This window comes from Labeo rohita, chromosome 20, assembly GCF_022985175.1.
Source record: "Labeo rohita strain BAU-BD-2019 chromosome 20, IGBB_LRoh.1.0, whole genome shotgun sequence".
Lineage (NCBI taxonomy): Eukaryota > Metazoa > Chordata > Actinopteri > Cypriniformes > Cyprinidae > Labeo > Labeo rohita.
Window position 1 is genome coordinate 29,381,234 of NC_066888.1, and position 16,671 is coordinate 29,397,904.

A 16,671-nucleotide genomic window follows, 5' to 3' on the forward strand; every position below is an offset into this window, starting at 1 on the left:
TTAATAGTCAGTGGTAAGTTTCTGCGTGCGCCCCCTTTTGGCCGGAGCGCCGCCCGGAAGTGAGGCAGCAGGGGAATGTCCGGTGACGTCAGCGCGTCTGGACGCCATTAGATCTGCAGCTGTTTGGAGAGAAACAACAACAACACGAACGACCCTCGCACGGAACGCGCTCTGGACCGTGGGAGCCCGACGCCTCTTTCCCCTCCCCCGGGCTTCACCGGCTTCTAACCACGGCCGCTCTCGGTGAGGAAACTCTGGCCTCCGCTTCCTCCTCCTCCGACTCGGACACCGGCGGAGCGTCGCCGCCCCCGCGGAAGAAGCACCGAGCCTCGGCGGCGGAGGGAGTAGGAGAGCCCGGGGCTTCAGCGGGCCTTCCGTCAGCGACCCACCTCAGCCGAACCGGCACCAACATGCAGTCGAACGGGACCGGACAGGAGCAGAACCACCCAGCCAGCACGCAGAACGGAGATGCCAACGGCCTCCAGAGCAACGCAGGCTCGGCTTCGGGGGCCTCCGGGACTGGTTCGGGTTCCCTGAAAAAGAAGAAGCGTCTGTCTCAGGCGGAGGAGGACGTGATTCGCCTGATCGGACAGCACCTGCACGGGTTAGGGCTGAAGTAAGTGTTGCGGTACTGAGGAGCACAACCGGACCGAGTCGGTTCTGGTTTGACAGATCGCAGATTTCGCAGCCGTTACGTGCTCAACGAAGCGAGCCGACGTCGATCTTTTAAAAATCGAGTTTTGTGACATTCAAAACAAAACAATGCTTTATTCCCCGACAAAATGAGACACGCACATCTATCATTTAACCTAGATATTAGTCAGTTTCACACAAAGAGAGATGACAGCTGTACGTCTCTGTCAACTATTTGTCAGGCCCCGAAAACGTCTTTTAGCTTTAACTGTGTCAAAACTACAGATAGGTTAAATGCAAACATCCCTTTGCTGATATATTGCATATACGTATTATCAAATCATTATGACATTCTCTGTGTGTGTGCCTTTTAATGGCGGCTGTGGAATGTGTGTGTGTGTGTGTAGTGTAGCAGCTGGTTTACATTAGAAAGAGGCTTGAATCTAATTTTAGTGAAGATCTGCTAAAGCCATTAGCTGCTATTCAAATGCAAACCCCAAAACATGAATCCAGAATAATCACAATTCAGCTTGCTTAAACACACACATCCCAGATCTAGACTACAAGATGAACCGAAGACAGCAAGAAAATTGAAAACATCCATCCCCTCCCCCTCACACACACACACACACACACACACACACACTCTTTTGTAATCATAGCATGACGTCATTCTGTCAGACCCTGCATTCAAAACACTTTCACACTGTTCTAGAAGCCTTCACCTGTCAGTAGCGTCCCAGTCATTGCTATCACTTCCATCAGCATGTTTGAGCTCGTCTGTGTTTTTCTGTCTAAAGATATATGTCCATAAATGTGAAATTGTAAATGTAGGGCTGCTACATGCCATAAGAAGGCAATATGACACACATAAGAGTGCTGATTTCAGCTGCGACATGGCTGAGTGTTGCTTGTAATTGCATAAAAAATCCTCCAGAGCCACTTCAGCGGTGGTTATTTTCTATTTCTAATAACACAGCAATGCATGCATGTGTTATTGCCAATATGAAACAGACAATGCATATGTTAGGACACAAAAAGGTTCATCTTTACTGTGATTTTTACGTCAGATGGGATGGAAGCAGTACTTCAAAGATGGCACATAGATTGAGCTTTACTTATTGTATTTGTTAAATGTCAGATAAATGAGAAGTGTTGAATGCACTGTAATGCATTGCTCATGTGTGTGAGGTCTCTCTGTCTCTTTTTTTTTTTTTTTTTTAGTCAGACGGTGGATTTGTTGATGCAGGAATCTGGCTGTAGACTGGAGCATCCGTCAGCCACAAAGTTCCGAAACCACGTCATGGAAGGCGAATGGGACAAGGTGAGCTTATGCCACACGTCATATATAATGTCTTGATTTTGGTGGTTTATATCTTAAGCTATTTAGAGAGACGATCACTTTTATCCTGGTTTGGTCAAAGTTGACACTATTTACAAGCCTTACAATTCCTTGCTTTTGATTTGCATGATGCATCAGTGTATAGTAAAGCAAATATGTTTGTCTTGTGGCTGATTGTCAGCTAGTAATATTTTAAGAGCTTACTAACAGGTTTGATGAAGTGAGGACAAATTTAGTTATATATAGTTTTAATCACAGATAAACTTATTATTTGTTGTTGATATTATTTATTAATTCATTCTATTTTCCTCTTGTATCTAACCATGAATATAGCTGAAATAACAAACAACCATTTTTCACCAATCCAGTCAATTCCTGGTGGATGAAGTGGCTACTTTTGCATTATTGAAGTACAATAAACAGGGCACTATGAATCCATGAAACCCCCCACACCCCAGCCCCCTAAATCCTCTGTTTACCATTGTACTTTTTTTCATAAATTCTGTTTCAGTGGGTTAATTAAAATTTGATAATCAAAAAGGATGCCTAATCAATTGAATTCATAAAACATTGATTTAATAAGTTATTATATATTAACACTAATAATTCCATATCAGATGTTTTATTTGTTCATAATTATTTGTCTATTTTAATTTTTCTGTTTGTAGAATTACCTGCATTTTTTTTATCCAAAGTACAGCAAAAACAGTAAAATTTAAAAATATTTTTATTATTTAAAATAGCTGCTTTCTATTTAAATATATTTTAAAATGTAGTTTATTTCTGTGCTTTCGAAGCTGAATTTTTAGCATCATTGCTGCAGTCACATGATCTTTCAGAAATCATTCTAATATTGTGATTTGCTGCTCAAAAAAAAACATTGTTGAAAAGAGCTGAGTAGAATTTTTTTCAGGTTTCTTTGATGAATAAAAAGTTCAGAAGAACAGCATTTATTTAATAGAAATCTTTTGTAACATTACAAATGTCTTTATCATCAATTTTGATCAATTTAATGCATCCTTGCTAAATAAAAGTATTTACTGACCAAGCTTTTGAATGGTATAGTGTATAATGTTACAAAAGCTTTTTATTTCAGATAAATGCTGATCTTTTTATTCAAAGAATCCTGAAAACAAATGTACTCAACTGTTTTAAATATTGATAATGATGATGATAATAATAATTATAAATGTTTCTTAAACAGCAAAGCAGTATATTAGAATGATTTCTGAAGGATCATGTGACACTGAAGACTGAGTAATGATGCTGAAAATGTTTTGATCACAGGAATAAATTACAGTTTAAAATATATTCAAATAGAAAACAGTTACTTTAAATATAAAGAATATTTCACAGTATTACTGCTTTTGCTGTATTTTGGGTCAAATAAGTACAGGCTTGGTGAGCAGAAGAGACCTCTTTAAAAAGTAACAGTTAAATTTGTCCTTTAAAATTAAATCAAATTAAATTTGAAAAATTCCTTTCATTTTTGGCAAACAGTGGTGCACAACAAGTTTACTGTTTTAATTCAAAATATTTGAAACATTGATTTTCAATACTGTTTTAGTAAAACAGGAAATCATGGTTCTAAATGAGCTGTGAATGCTTTGTCATGTTTACTAACGATGAGCAGGCTGACTAATGGGTGAACTGTAGGTCAAAGGTCATGCAAATATGTATAGATATGAGGTAAGGGTGAAAGGCCATTTTAAAAAAATTCCTTGCGGTTTTGCATGCATAGTGTTTTGTTCTTGTCTCTGCTAAAGCTTTGCCAAGACTTTATCTTTAAAAAGTGTTGATCCTTTCATGCAACAGTTATTCTCTAACCACAAGTGTGATTTTTCAGAACATGATTGCAGGTCTTTCCTTTTCCTGTACCCTTTATAACTAAACTGAAAGAAGAGTCTGTACTCGTGCAGTTTTGACTGCAGTGCATTTTAAAAAAGTGGAAATAAAAACAATCCAGTTACGTTGTATTATATACAGGAAGAAGCAGGTTTATTTGACCATCTCATCTGAATTTAGCAGAGTTTAGATTATTGAAAAAAATTCTTCTAAGATGTCAGGAAGAAACAATAATCATGCTCAACCTTTACGGATAAGCTTTTCAGAGCTCATGGTGGCATAAAACAAACTCTAGAAATTGTTTGCACATTTAGTCGATCGTGCATCTGGCTTGAGGAACCGTTTGGATTGCTGAAGCAGTCATTTCTAATGGGGTTTTGGGTTTACTTTTCCTTGTCTTCTGGCCCCATGAACTATTTTTCCACTTATTTCGCTCCTAGTTTTCCATCTATTTATAGAGGCAAACTTAAAGACATATATTGCTGCTTGTTTCTTAAAAAGGGATTTTGTGCAGAAAATGCTGATAAATATTAATTTTGAGTCATAGTCTCCTCACTGTTTTGAACAATATATGTATTGGTTTAGAATTTATATCTGTGATTTGCTTTTTAAACTTCCTTTAAAATAAACAACAGTTTTGGTGTTTTGCTATCTAATACAATACTTTTTGGGGTCCGTTATATTAAATTCATCAATTTTGTGTTTTACTTGAAAATGATTTTTGTCACTAAGCTTAACCCTATAAGGTTGATGATGATATTTTTTTTCCCCAAAATGCTGGATGAAAATGCTGAACTGACGCTTTTGTTTCTTTGTGGGACACAGGCTGAAAACGACCTCAACGAGCTGAAAGCATTGATGCATTCACCCAACGCTATTGTGGTAAGACCGCTGGATTCACCCGCATGCACTCTTAATGCTGAAAGCTTCTGAAGCTTCATCTGGAACAAGTGTTATAGAAATCATTCTGCATAGGTTGGCACCAGCCGTTCAAAAGTTCTTACATACATTCAAATGTAAAGTCCATGGCGGAAGCTTGGTAACATCTAATTCACCCGAAAAAGAAAATTTGCTAAAAAGGTTTCTTCATGGGAAAAGATTTGGAGAAATTTAGCAATACATCACTCACCAGTGGATCCTCTGCAGTGAATGGGTGCCGTCAGAATGAGAGTCCAAACAGCTGATAAAAACATCACAATAGTACACAAGTAATCCACACCACTCCAGTCCATCGATTAACATCTTGTGAAGTAGAAAGCTGTCTGTTTCTAAGAAACAGATCAATCATTAAGACGTTTTAACTGTAAATCATCACTTCTGGCCAAAATGGAGTCCATAATAATGCTTCCTTCAGTGAAAAGGTTCGGTAAATGTTCATTTTTGGCTGAGCTAATGGGTTGTAAGCTCTTTGTAAAGTAATGTGTAATCGCATTATGACAATTACCCCTAATTATCCAATAGCAGCCTTCAAATTAGTGAGCAGAATTTGATTGCCTCACATAATTTGCTGTAAAAATAAGTTTGATACTTTATAATGAAATAACATAATTAAGTATTTAAATATGAACCTGTATTTGAAAATAATGTCAATAAATAAATACTGATGCAACAAACACAAGAGAATTGATTTTATTTGACATGCACATGCTGTTTAGATTGGGTTATTTTGAAGAGCCATTCATTCACATAATATTCTGTCAATTTAAAATGTAAATGAGTGTAAAGGTTAACATCATAAATGTCTAAAGAACTTATCAGGTTGTCAAGTAAAAAATGAGCTTATAGATGCAATTCACAATCTGCTGTTATTTCAACAATTATTCTTCCATAAATATTTAATTTATGCATTTCAGTGGTGCAACGGAAAAAAATACTTAGTTCTATGTTTTAAGTTGGTGTCTTTTAAAGGAGTAGTTCACTTCCAGAACAAAATTTTACAGATAATGCCACCCCGTTGTCATCAAGATGTTCATGCCTTTTTTCTTCAGTCGTAAAGAATTTGTTCTTTGGGGAAAACAGTTCAGGAATTATCTCCATATAGTGGGCTTCAATGGTGCCCACAAGTTTGAACATCCTAAATGCAGATTAATTGCAGCTTCAAAGGGCTCTAAACGATCCCAGCCGAGGAATAAGGGTCTTATCTAGTGAAACGATCTGTTTCAAAAACAAACACAAAAATGTATATACGTTTTAACCTCAAATGCTCATCTTGTCTAGCTCTGCGATGCGCATGTGTCCTCTGTGGATTCTGGGTCAATACAGTTAGAGAATGGTGAAAAACTCCCATCTCATTTTAAAATTGCCCTACATCACTGCAGAAATACTGAGTGTTCAGTGTACAAAAAAAAGGGCAAACAACAGCATTGTAGGATGATGTAGGAGAAAATTAATTCTTCGACATACCCTGACTGTCTTGACCCAGATTACACAAGGCACGCATGCACATGGCAGAGCTAGACAAGATGAGCATTTGAGGTTAACAAAGTATGTCAATTTTTTTTTTAAATGACCGTTTCGTTAGATAAGACTGTTATTCCCTGGCTGGGATAGAGCCCTTTGAAGCTGCATTTAAACTGCATTTTGGATGTTCAAACTCGCCAGCACCATTTAAGTCCACCATATGGAGATAATTCCTGAAATGTTTTCCTCAGAAAACATAATTTCTTTACGACTGAAGAAGGAAAGGCATGAAAATCTTGGATGACAACGGGGTGAGTACATTATTGTAAATTTGTGTTCTGGAAGTGAACTTTATACCTTTAAGGTCAAAACTAGGCAAAGTTATAACTTGTGCTTAACTGGTTATAGCTTTTGTTTTTGGTGTCTTTTCTGCACAGTTTACTGTTTGTCGTTCTGAGAGTGAAGACTAGAGTGTTTCTTCTTCCAAAAAAAAAAACACAACCTGGCCAGTTTCAGTAAAACAATTTAAAAAGAACCCAGTAGTCTTTGCTTTCACACTGTCTGTGTCCTTAAAAACGGGCTCAGATGATGTTGGCAAGCATATGGTTTTCCTGCAGAATTGGGTTACTTTAACACTGTTGCTGCGGGTTGTTTTTTTAAAGGAGAAGTCCACTTCCAGAACAAAAATTACAGATGATGTGCTCACCCCCTTGTCATCCAAGATGTTCATGTCTGTCTTTCTTCAGCTGTAAAGAAATTATGTTTTTTGAGATAAACATGTCAGGATTTTTCTCCATATAATGGACTGATATGGTGCCCCGAGTTTGCGCTTCCAAAATGCGGCTTCAAACGATCCCAAATGCAGTTGTAAACGATCCTAGCCAAGAAATAAGGATCTTATTTAGCAAAGCGATTGGTTATTTTCATATAAAAAAAATACAATTGAAATACTTTTTAATCTCAAATGCTCGTCTTGTCTTGCTCTCCCTGAATTTGTGTATTATGGTTCAAGACAGTTAGGGTATGTCAAAAAACTCCAATCGTCAAAAATCATCGACTTCAGAAATCATTTCAAAATCGTCCTACATCACTGCAGAAGTACCGACCCAGTCTTTGCAAAGTGAACATTCAAAGAAGATCAAACACCCTTAACAAAAAAAGGTAAAACGGCAATATAGGATGATTTTGAAGTTGAGGGAGAACATGAGATGGGAGGGTTTTTTTTTCGACGTACCCTAACTGTCATGGACCGGGAAAAACAGTTCAGGCAGAGTAAGACAAGACGAGTGTTTGATATTAAAAAGTATATAAATTGTATTATTTTTATGAAAATAACTAATTCTTTTGCTAGATAAGACCCTTCTTCCTCGGCTGGGATCGTTTAAAGCTGCATTTAATATGCGTTTTGGAAGTCAAACTCAGGGCACCATATCAGTACATTATGTGGAGAAAAATGCTGAAATGTTTTCCTCAAAAAACATAATTTCTTTACAACTGAAGAAAGAAAGAACATCTTGGATGACAAGGTGAGAGTACATTATCTGTACATTTTTGTTCTGTAAATGGACTTCTCCTTTAATATCTGTGGTTTGATGCAACTCAAATACTGTGAAATTTAACCCCTGGAATGCAAATTTTACTAGGGGAAACCCACCAGGAAATATATATTTTACACCCCAAAACACAATTTTTACCAGGGGACTCCCCCTAAATGCTATTGGGCTAGATTCAGGCTAGTTTTAAATAGCAGTTGGGTGGGTTTTGTTGTGAAAACCTGTCAACCGTGGGCTCAGATTCAGTGTTATGCTATTTTAGTTGTAATTGTGTCTTTAGTTATGTTTTCATTTTAGTTCTGACTGTCATGTGAATGTAAATGGACTCTTCAGCCATATATTTGATAAATGATTGAGTCACTGATGTGCTACTAAAAGTGAATCTGTTTTCTTTCTCTCTTTGGTTCTAGCGGATGAAGTTTCTGTTGTTACAGCAGAAGTATCTGGAGTATTTGGAGGACGGAAAAGTTCTGGAAGCTCTGCAGGTGTTGAGAGGAGAGTTGACTCCGCTCAAATACAACACAGATCGAATCCACGTGCTCAGCGGGTACTAAACGCATTGCATAGACGTTATTGATAATTATAGCCAACTTCTTTGTCTTGAAGGGTTAATATGTTATTGCTAAAAATGTCATTTTGCTGTATAGATTTTAATTGCCATTTCTGTTTCCAATTTCCTGCTACTGTGCTCTAATGAATGTAAGAATCACTCTCTGATTGGCTGTAATGGCTGTTGATGGCTCCCTTTGATTGGCTGTGCTTGCTGTCAGTGACTCACTCGGATTGGCTGTGTGTTTGAAGGTATCTGATGTGCAGTCACCCTGAGGATCTGAAAGCAAAGGCTGAATGGGAGGGAAAAGGCGCTGGATCACGATGTAGATTACTGGACAAACTCCAGAGTGAGTGCACACAAACATGCATTTATTTAGACCTATATAAGTGAGGACATACCGTAGTAGGCTCCTATTGATTTTATTAGAGATGTATAATATATCACCCCAGTTTTGGTTATTAGCCAATATGCTGTTTTATTTTGTTTTTCCACTGTCCTTATTAGCCAGTATTTAATTTTTCTTCCAGTTCTATTCTTTCTGCCTTTTCTAGCATATAGATTAGTGATTACACTTTATTTTGAGGTGACTTTCTTACAGTATAATTAGACAAAAAAAAAGTACTGAGTAATATTAATTAAATACATGTACTTACTATAGGGTTTGGTTTAGAGTTTGTTGCTTGTAGTTATGCATAATTTATGGTTATTACTATAGTAAGTACATGCAACTACACATTAAAATAAAGTGTAAACAAATATTGCTAACTTAGTAAAAAATTCAAATATTATTAATTATTTATCATTTATGTAGTAATTTTATTTATGTATTACATTTGTGTAATTTATTATTTTAATATTACATTTTTATAGTGCTTCTGTTTGTAATATAATAAATATTATACAACGTACGCTACAAGTCAGAAGTTTTAATGTTTTTTTTTTTTTTTTTTAAGAAGTCTCTTCTGCTCATCAAGCCTGCATTTATCTGATCCAAAGTATAGCAAAACAGTAATATTTTGAAATATTTTTACAATTTTAAAAGAACTATTTTCTGTTTGAATAAAATCTTAAATGTAGTTTATTCCTGTGATTTCAAAGCTGAATTTTTAGCATCATTACTCCAGTCACATGATCTGTCCGAAATCATTCTAATATTCTGACTTGCTGCTCAAAAAAACATTTTTTATTATTATTATTATTATTATTATGTTGAAAACAGTTGAGTAGAATTTTTTTTTCAGGTTTCTTTGATGAATAAAAAGTTCAGAAGAACAGTATTTATCCGAAATAGAAATCTTTTGTAACATTATAAATGTCTTGATTATCACTTCTGATCAGTTTAAATCATCCTTGCTAAATAAAAGTATTCATTTCTAAGAATCCTGAAAAAAAAAAAAAAATGTACTCAACTGGTTTAAATATTGATGATGATAATAATAATAATAATAATAAAAAATGTTTCTTCAACAGCAAATCAGCATTTTAGCATGATTTCTTAAAATTTAGCTCTAATCACAGAAATAAATTACATTTTTAAATATATTCAAATCGAAAGCAGTTATTTTAAATAGTAAAAATATTTCCAAATTTTACTCTTTTGCTGTCAAATAAATAAGGCTTGGTGAGCAGAAGAGACTTCTTTAAAAAACATAAAAAATCTTACTGTTCAGAAACTTTTGACTGCTAGTGTAAATAAGATTTAACACGCCTAAAAAGAACTTCTCGTATTTTTAGAATGGTTTACTTCTCTTTTTTTTTTTATAATTGTTTGTACTTTTTAAGGAGATTTTGTCAGATTTAGCCCGTATATTATTTATTATATTTTTATTTAAAAAAAAAAAATGAAATCTTACATGAAAAATCTTACAATACATGATTTAAGACACCTAAAAGAAAACATTTTACTTTTTTTTTTTTTTTTTTTTTTTTTTTTTTTTTGAATGCTGAATTTATAGACACAGTCTTTCATTGTTCTTTACCCAGTTTTCTATTATTTAAAATCATATATCTATTCTTATAATTGTGTGTTTGTGTTTGTACTTTAGCGTACCTGCCCCCCTCTGTAATGTTGCCCCCTCGGCGGCTGCAGACGCTGCTCAGACAGGCCGTGGAGATGCAGAGAGATCGCTGCCTTTATCACAACACCAAACTGGACTCCAGTCTGGACTCCGTGTCCTTACTGCTGGATCACGTCTGCAGCAGGTTTGCTGCGTTTATCTCATTCTAGCATGCTCCTCCGTCCTCAGAGATTTCACATGCAGCATCTGCGCTTGTGTTTGCAGGAAACAGTTTCCTTGTTACACGCAGCAGATCCTCACAGAGCACTGCAATGAAGTCTGGTTCTGCAAGTTCTCCAACGACGGCACTAAACTTGCCACCGGCTCGAAAGACACGACTGTGATTATCTGGCAGGTGGAGCCGGTGAGTGAGGACATCTGTCACATGCAACAAAACATTGCTCTGTTTGTTTGAGCATCTCAAAAGTTGGGATTCTTAAAGTGACAGTAACACTTTTTTGAATGAACTTTGACACTTTGGACAATTGAAAATTCTGAATAACTCTGTTTAATGTCTGATATAAATGTGCTGTCTCACACGCAGGATTCGCATCAGTTAAAACTCGTACGGACTCTAGAGGGTCATGCGTACGGCGTGTCGTATCTTGCTTGGAGTCCTGATGATGTTTACCTGATCGCCTGCGGTCCTGACGACTGCTCTGAGCTCTGGCTATGGAACGTTCAGGTAAACACAGTGCACATATTTTTGTATGTTTTTGTCATAATATGCATTTTCTGGATTTTAGCTTGAGATTTTTCTAATCTAAAGATGCATTCAAGTCAGAGATGATGAGCGCATATAAAATTATCTGAAAACTAGCTGAAATCTAGCTGGAAACCCAAGATTATCTGTCATTTAAAGACTCATGGCAGAAGCAAATTGGTATTTAATTGTATTATAAATTGTAATGGTGGATGTGGACTATTATTTAGTTTCTTTGTGTATTGCTTACTGATGCAGAATCAGTGTAAAGCATAATAGGAAGTTTAAAACTACTAGTTGAGCCACATTTGCGGCTCAAGACTTGACTTTTTTCGTCTTCTCTGTGGCTATGTGGTAATGATAAAATACATAGACAAAGCATCTAATAGGTGTGAAACACTATCTTTGCTCTTCAGTTTGTTGCAAGAAGCTTTTGTTGAAAGTGACAGAAAATACTGAACATGCATGTCATTATTACTATCCAAAATCTCAAGTATGTTTACTTTTTTCAGTTTTTCAGCCATGAAAGAATAGTTATTTATTTAGTAATAATTATTAAAATATTTATTAAAATAACTAAAATTAAGAATAAAAAAAAAAATAATAATAATGATTTAAGTTATGTTTTTTTTTAATTAATTCATTTCCTAATTATTTTTTAAAATATTGTAAATTATTGTAGCTGTGTTATTTTTATATATGCTGTCTTTAAATTAACTAGTGATTTTTCACAAATAATTATAATTAAATATGTATTAAATAGTTATATATTAAATAGTTATATAATATAATAATAATTGTTAAATATGGCTAATTATTAAAGTTATATTTAAGGTTTTTTTATTTTGAGAATATTTTATTCCAGCATTATTCAATTAAATTGTAATTTCTCTTATATAACTTAATAATTTGTTCAAATGATTGCTAATTATTCAAATTACATTTCAGTTTTTAAAAATTAATTTATTTTCTTTTTAATTATACAAACATTCTTATTTTATATATGTAGTTTTTTCTAAATTATTTAATTTAAAAATTATTTTTGAATATATTGTAAATTTATTGCAGCAGTTATCCTTATATTTGCTATCTTTAATTTTTTACAAATAATTAAATATTTATTAAAATAATTCATTAAATTAGTTTTAATTCATTTTAATAGTTATAATATAATAAATATAATATAATATAATTAATCATATAATATAATGTAATAATAATTGTTAAATATGGCTAGCTATTAAAATTATATTTAGATTTTTTAAATTCTTTTGTTTTTAGTTATTTTTGAGAATATATTATTGCAGCATTATTCAATTAAATTCCATTTCTCTTATATAATTCAATAATAATAATAGTTAAAAATGATTGCTGATTATTCAAACTAAATTTCAGTTTTAAAAAAATTTTTTCCTTTCAATTATTTACAAGAATATTCTTATTTTATGCATATTTTCAGTATTTTTAATATAGTATTTTTAGTTTTTTTTTTTAAGTTTTGTCAAAATTAATGAATTTAAATTTTTTAATTAATGAAATTAAATTATTTTTGAATATATTGTAAATTTATTACAGCAGCATTATACTTATATTTACTATCTTTAATTTTTTTCCAAATAATGAAATAATATTGATTTAAAATAATTGATAAAAAAAAAAAATATATTAATCATTATTATTTAATAAAACAATTTCTAATTCTTTTTTCCCAAATTCAAGTTATTTATTATATTCAAGTTATTAATTATTTAAATACTTTATTATTTTGAAATAAATATGTTGAATGTATTACATTTGTTGTGTTATTATCTTTAAGTTTAATAGACTAATAAATATCAGTTTCATTTTGGCCCTGCTCTCCCTGCTCTCTAAGAAATCAGCATTGGCCATTAAAAAAAAAAAATCGTATTGGTTGACCGCTAATCATGATTTTCCACTGAAGTGTTTTAGACTTCATCTTTAGCTCAGCTCTGACTTCTGACTCTCTTCTTCCACCTGGTGGTCAGACAGGAGAACTGCGGACAAAGATGAGTCAGTCTCATGAGGACAGCCTGACCAGTGTCGCCTGGAACCCTGACGGCAAGCGCTTTGTTACAGGAGGACAGAGAGGGCAGTTTTACCAGTGTGTAAGTTCACAACGGACTTCAAGAGCTTTGTTTGTCGGGATTTGCCGGCTTCTTTTTAATAATGATTTATTGGTTGTGATCGGACAGGATCTTGACGGAAACCTGTTGGAGTCGTGGGAAGGTGTTCGTGTCCAGTGCCTGTGGTGTATGGCCGACGGCCGGACTGTTCTCGCCTCTGATACGCACCAGAGGATCCGTGGATACAGTTTTGAGGACCTAACAGACAGAAACATGTGAGCAGCTGTTCGACTCGATCATCAGACACTTCTACATTTTGAAAACTGTGTTTGACCTTTAATTTCTCTCTTTTCATACTCTAGAGTTCAGGAGGATCATCCTATAATGTCTTTCACTGTTTCTAAGAGTGGAAGATTAGCTTTGTTAAATGTAGCAACTCAGGTAAGCGCACGTTACATTATTACAATATTCAAAATCTTTACTTTCTTTTTTGAATTCATGTTTTAATTTTTTTTTTTTAAATCATAATCAAAAGCTTTTAATATTTTTATTTTCAATATTTTCAATATTAGTATTTTTTCAAATTCATTTTTTTCATACTACTTTTTGCATGATTTCTGTTGTAGTTATATTATCTTATTATATATTTTCTATCTTTCTTTTTTCAGTTATTTTTGAGAGTATTTTATTGCAGCATTATTCAGTTAAATTGTGATTTTTGTGTGTGTGTGTGTGTGTATATGTGTATAGATATATATAGTTAAGATAAAAATAGTGAAAATTATGACTTTTTTTTAAATATCTGTTAATTTCAGTTAATTTCAATTTTTTTCAAATGCATTTATTTTTAAGAATTTTTTTTGTATGTATATAAAACTGATTGCCGCTTATTGAAATATTTCAGATTTTTAAAATTCATTCATTTTCTTTGCAGTTATTTTTGAAAATAGTGTTTTTTATTGATGTTTTGTTACCCCTTTATTATTTGCAATTGTTTTATTAAATTGTGTGATGTTTTATAATAAAATAATAATAACTAAATATTATTTTTCACACATTTAAAATTCATTTTCAAATTATTTTTGAGTATTCATTTAAATATATATTTAAAAAAATAAATAAATAAAATTAAAAAAATATTTAAGTATATAATTGTTAATTAGTAATTTATATTTTACATTTTTTTTATTGTTTTTGTTTTCAATTTTTTAGAATATTATTTTATTCCAGCATTGTTCAATTAAATTGTGATTTTTTTCTTATATCATCTAATAATGTTAAATTATTTCTAATTATTAAAGTTACATTTCAGATTCATTTATTTTTTCAGACTGAATTATTTTCATGAATATTGTTTTTTTATATATGTACAAAAATTAAAAATAGTAAAAAATGATTATTAAAATATTTTAGATTTTTCTAATTCATATTGTTTGCAATTCTTTTTGAGAATAGTGTTATTTTATTGCAGCAGTGTTACCCTTATATTATTGACCATTTACTAAAATATGTTTTATATGTTCATATGTTAAATGTTTTATAATTAAATAATAATTAATGAATATTATTAGTAATTCCTAAAATAATATTTCACATGATTACAATTAATTTTCAAATTATTTTTGAGATCTTTGTTGTCCTAACCAGATCTCATGTTTGTTTGTTGCAGGGCGTTCATCTCTGGGACCTACAGGACCGTGTTTTGGTCAGGAAGTATCAGGGTGTGACACAGGGTTTCTACACCATTCACTCCTGCTTCGGTGGACACAACGAGGATTTCATCGCTAGCGGCAGTGAAGGTACTTTCATTCATTCCTTTAGTTGTGTTTTTTTCTGGTGTGTATCAGTTGAACCCCACTCAATGTTGCTGTGTCTCTCAGATCATAAGGTATATATTTGGCACAAGCGCAGCGAGCTGCCGATCGTGGAGTTGACGGGACACACGCGCACAGTCAACTGTGTCAGCTGGAACCCGTGCATTCCCAGTCTTATGGCCAGTGCATCTGACGACGGCACAGTCCGTATCTGGGGACCCGCACCCTTCCTGGACGCACAAGAGCTGGATGGCCTCAATGGTACAGACATATTATCCAATCACAGAAATACCTGGAGTTAGAGCTTCCATTCTTCAGATTCATTGATCATACTTGATAATACAGACACCTATAAACAAAGCTGTGTTCGTTATTGAATTTCTCAGTCATTGAGTTTCAATAATGTTCTTAAAGTACGACTTAGTACACATTGCTGGTCTCATTGTTAGTGTATTATGCATTAAAATGCATTAAAAAATATTGTTATTTTTAAAAATGAAAATATTACATTTTTTAGATTTGTCCTGACTTCCAACTACATGCCATCTAGACAGTTATAAAATTATAATTGTATAATATATAATGTTGTTAATTAGAATTTTTCAGATTTTTTTTTTTTTTTTTTTTTTTTTAGATTTTTTAGATATATAGATATTTGTTAGATATTTAAATATAAAATATTGTCTTTTTTTTAAATAATAAAAAAAAAGTTATTAAATTAAATTGACTTTTAACTACCTGCTGTATTAAAAACTCTTCATAATCCAGTATATTTTATAAATAAATAAGTTAGAACTTCTGGGGTTTATTTTCAATTTCCCATTTTTAAAATGTTTTTGAAAAATATTGAGTTACTTTGAGTTATTTTATTACAGCCTTGCAATGACATTGCATTAAAAAGAAAATCCCACTTCACGTTTTTTTTTTTTTTTTTTTTTTTTTGTCTCTCTAATTGAATGTCCTGTTTCATGTTGAAATGCATTGTTACAGAAGAAAAATGGGTTGTTTTTTATGCTGGCTTTTTGAGAAACTATTTAACTACTTTGTTACAGTTTAATCTTATTTGAGGCAGTTGGACATTCAGCCAGTAGTACATTACAAATAATTGTCTCATGAATGCATAAGCTAGCTTTTCTGGATAAGAAGCAGAGACTGTTTTGTCACTTAGCAATATTGGAATATTTCTAGAGAATTAGATTTACAAAAGCCCAATTGTTGTCAAATGGGTTCTTCACTGTATTGATGTGACTAAAGTTTTTGTACCAATAAATAGTTACTCTGTTTAGTCATAATTTAACAGAATGATAGACCTTTGCTTTGTTAATACAGCACTCTGGAGAAAATCATATATACATATATATATATATATATATATATATATATATGTATATGTATATATATATATGTATATGTATGTATGTATGTATATATATATATATATATATATATATATATATATATATATATATATATATATATATATATATATATATATATATATGAAATAATAATAATAATTATTATTATTATTATTATTATCATATATATATTTTAGATCTTTGTTTCAGTTGTTTCTGTCATGTACTGAAATATAATTACAAGCAGTTCATACGTTTCAAAGGCTTTTATCGACAATTACATGACATTTATGCAAAGAGTCAGTATTTGCAGTGTTGGCCCTTCTTTT

At 32.6% G+C, this 16,671-nt stretch overlaps 1 protein-coding gene across 1 annotated transcript in view; it reads left to right on the plus strand.

The window, feature by feature from the left end:
- Positions 1-109: 109 nt before the first annotated feature.
- wdr26b (WD repeat domain 26b) overlaps positions 110-16,671 on the plus strand; it is a 22,089-nt gene continuing 5,527 nt past the window's right edge. The window contains exons 1-13 of the mRNA XM_051138588.1: positions 110-616; positions 1,858-1,957; positions 4,646-4,702; positions 8,184-8,320; positions 8,575-8,672; positions 10,372-10,528; positions 10,609-10,747; positions 10,928-11,068; positions 13,093-13,212; positions 13,300-13,445; positions 13,533-13,611; positions 14,840-14,969; positions 15,051-15,245. Of these exons, the coding sequence (XP_050994545.1) occupies positions 411-616; positions 1,858-1,957; positions 4,646-4,702; positions 8,184-8,320; positions 8,575-8,672; positions 10,372-10,528; positions 10,609-10,747; positions 10,928-11,068; positions 13,093-13,212; positions 13,300-13,445; positions 13,533-13,611; positions 14,840-14,969; positions 15,051-15,245 (1,705 nt within the window). The 5' untranslated portion in view covers positions 110-410. The remainder of the gene's footprint in view (positions 617-1,857; positions 1,958-4,645; positions 4,703-8,183; positions 8,321-8,574; positions 8,673-10,371; positions 10,529-10,608; positions 10,748-10,927; positions 11,069-13,092; positions 13,213-13,299; positions 13,446-13,532; positions 13,612-14,839; positions 14,970-15,050; positions 15,246-16,671) is intronic.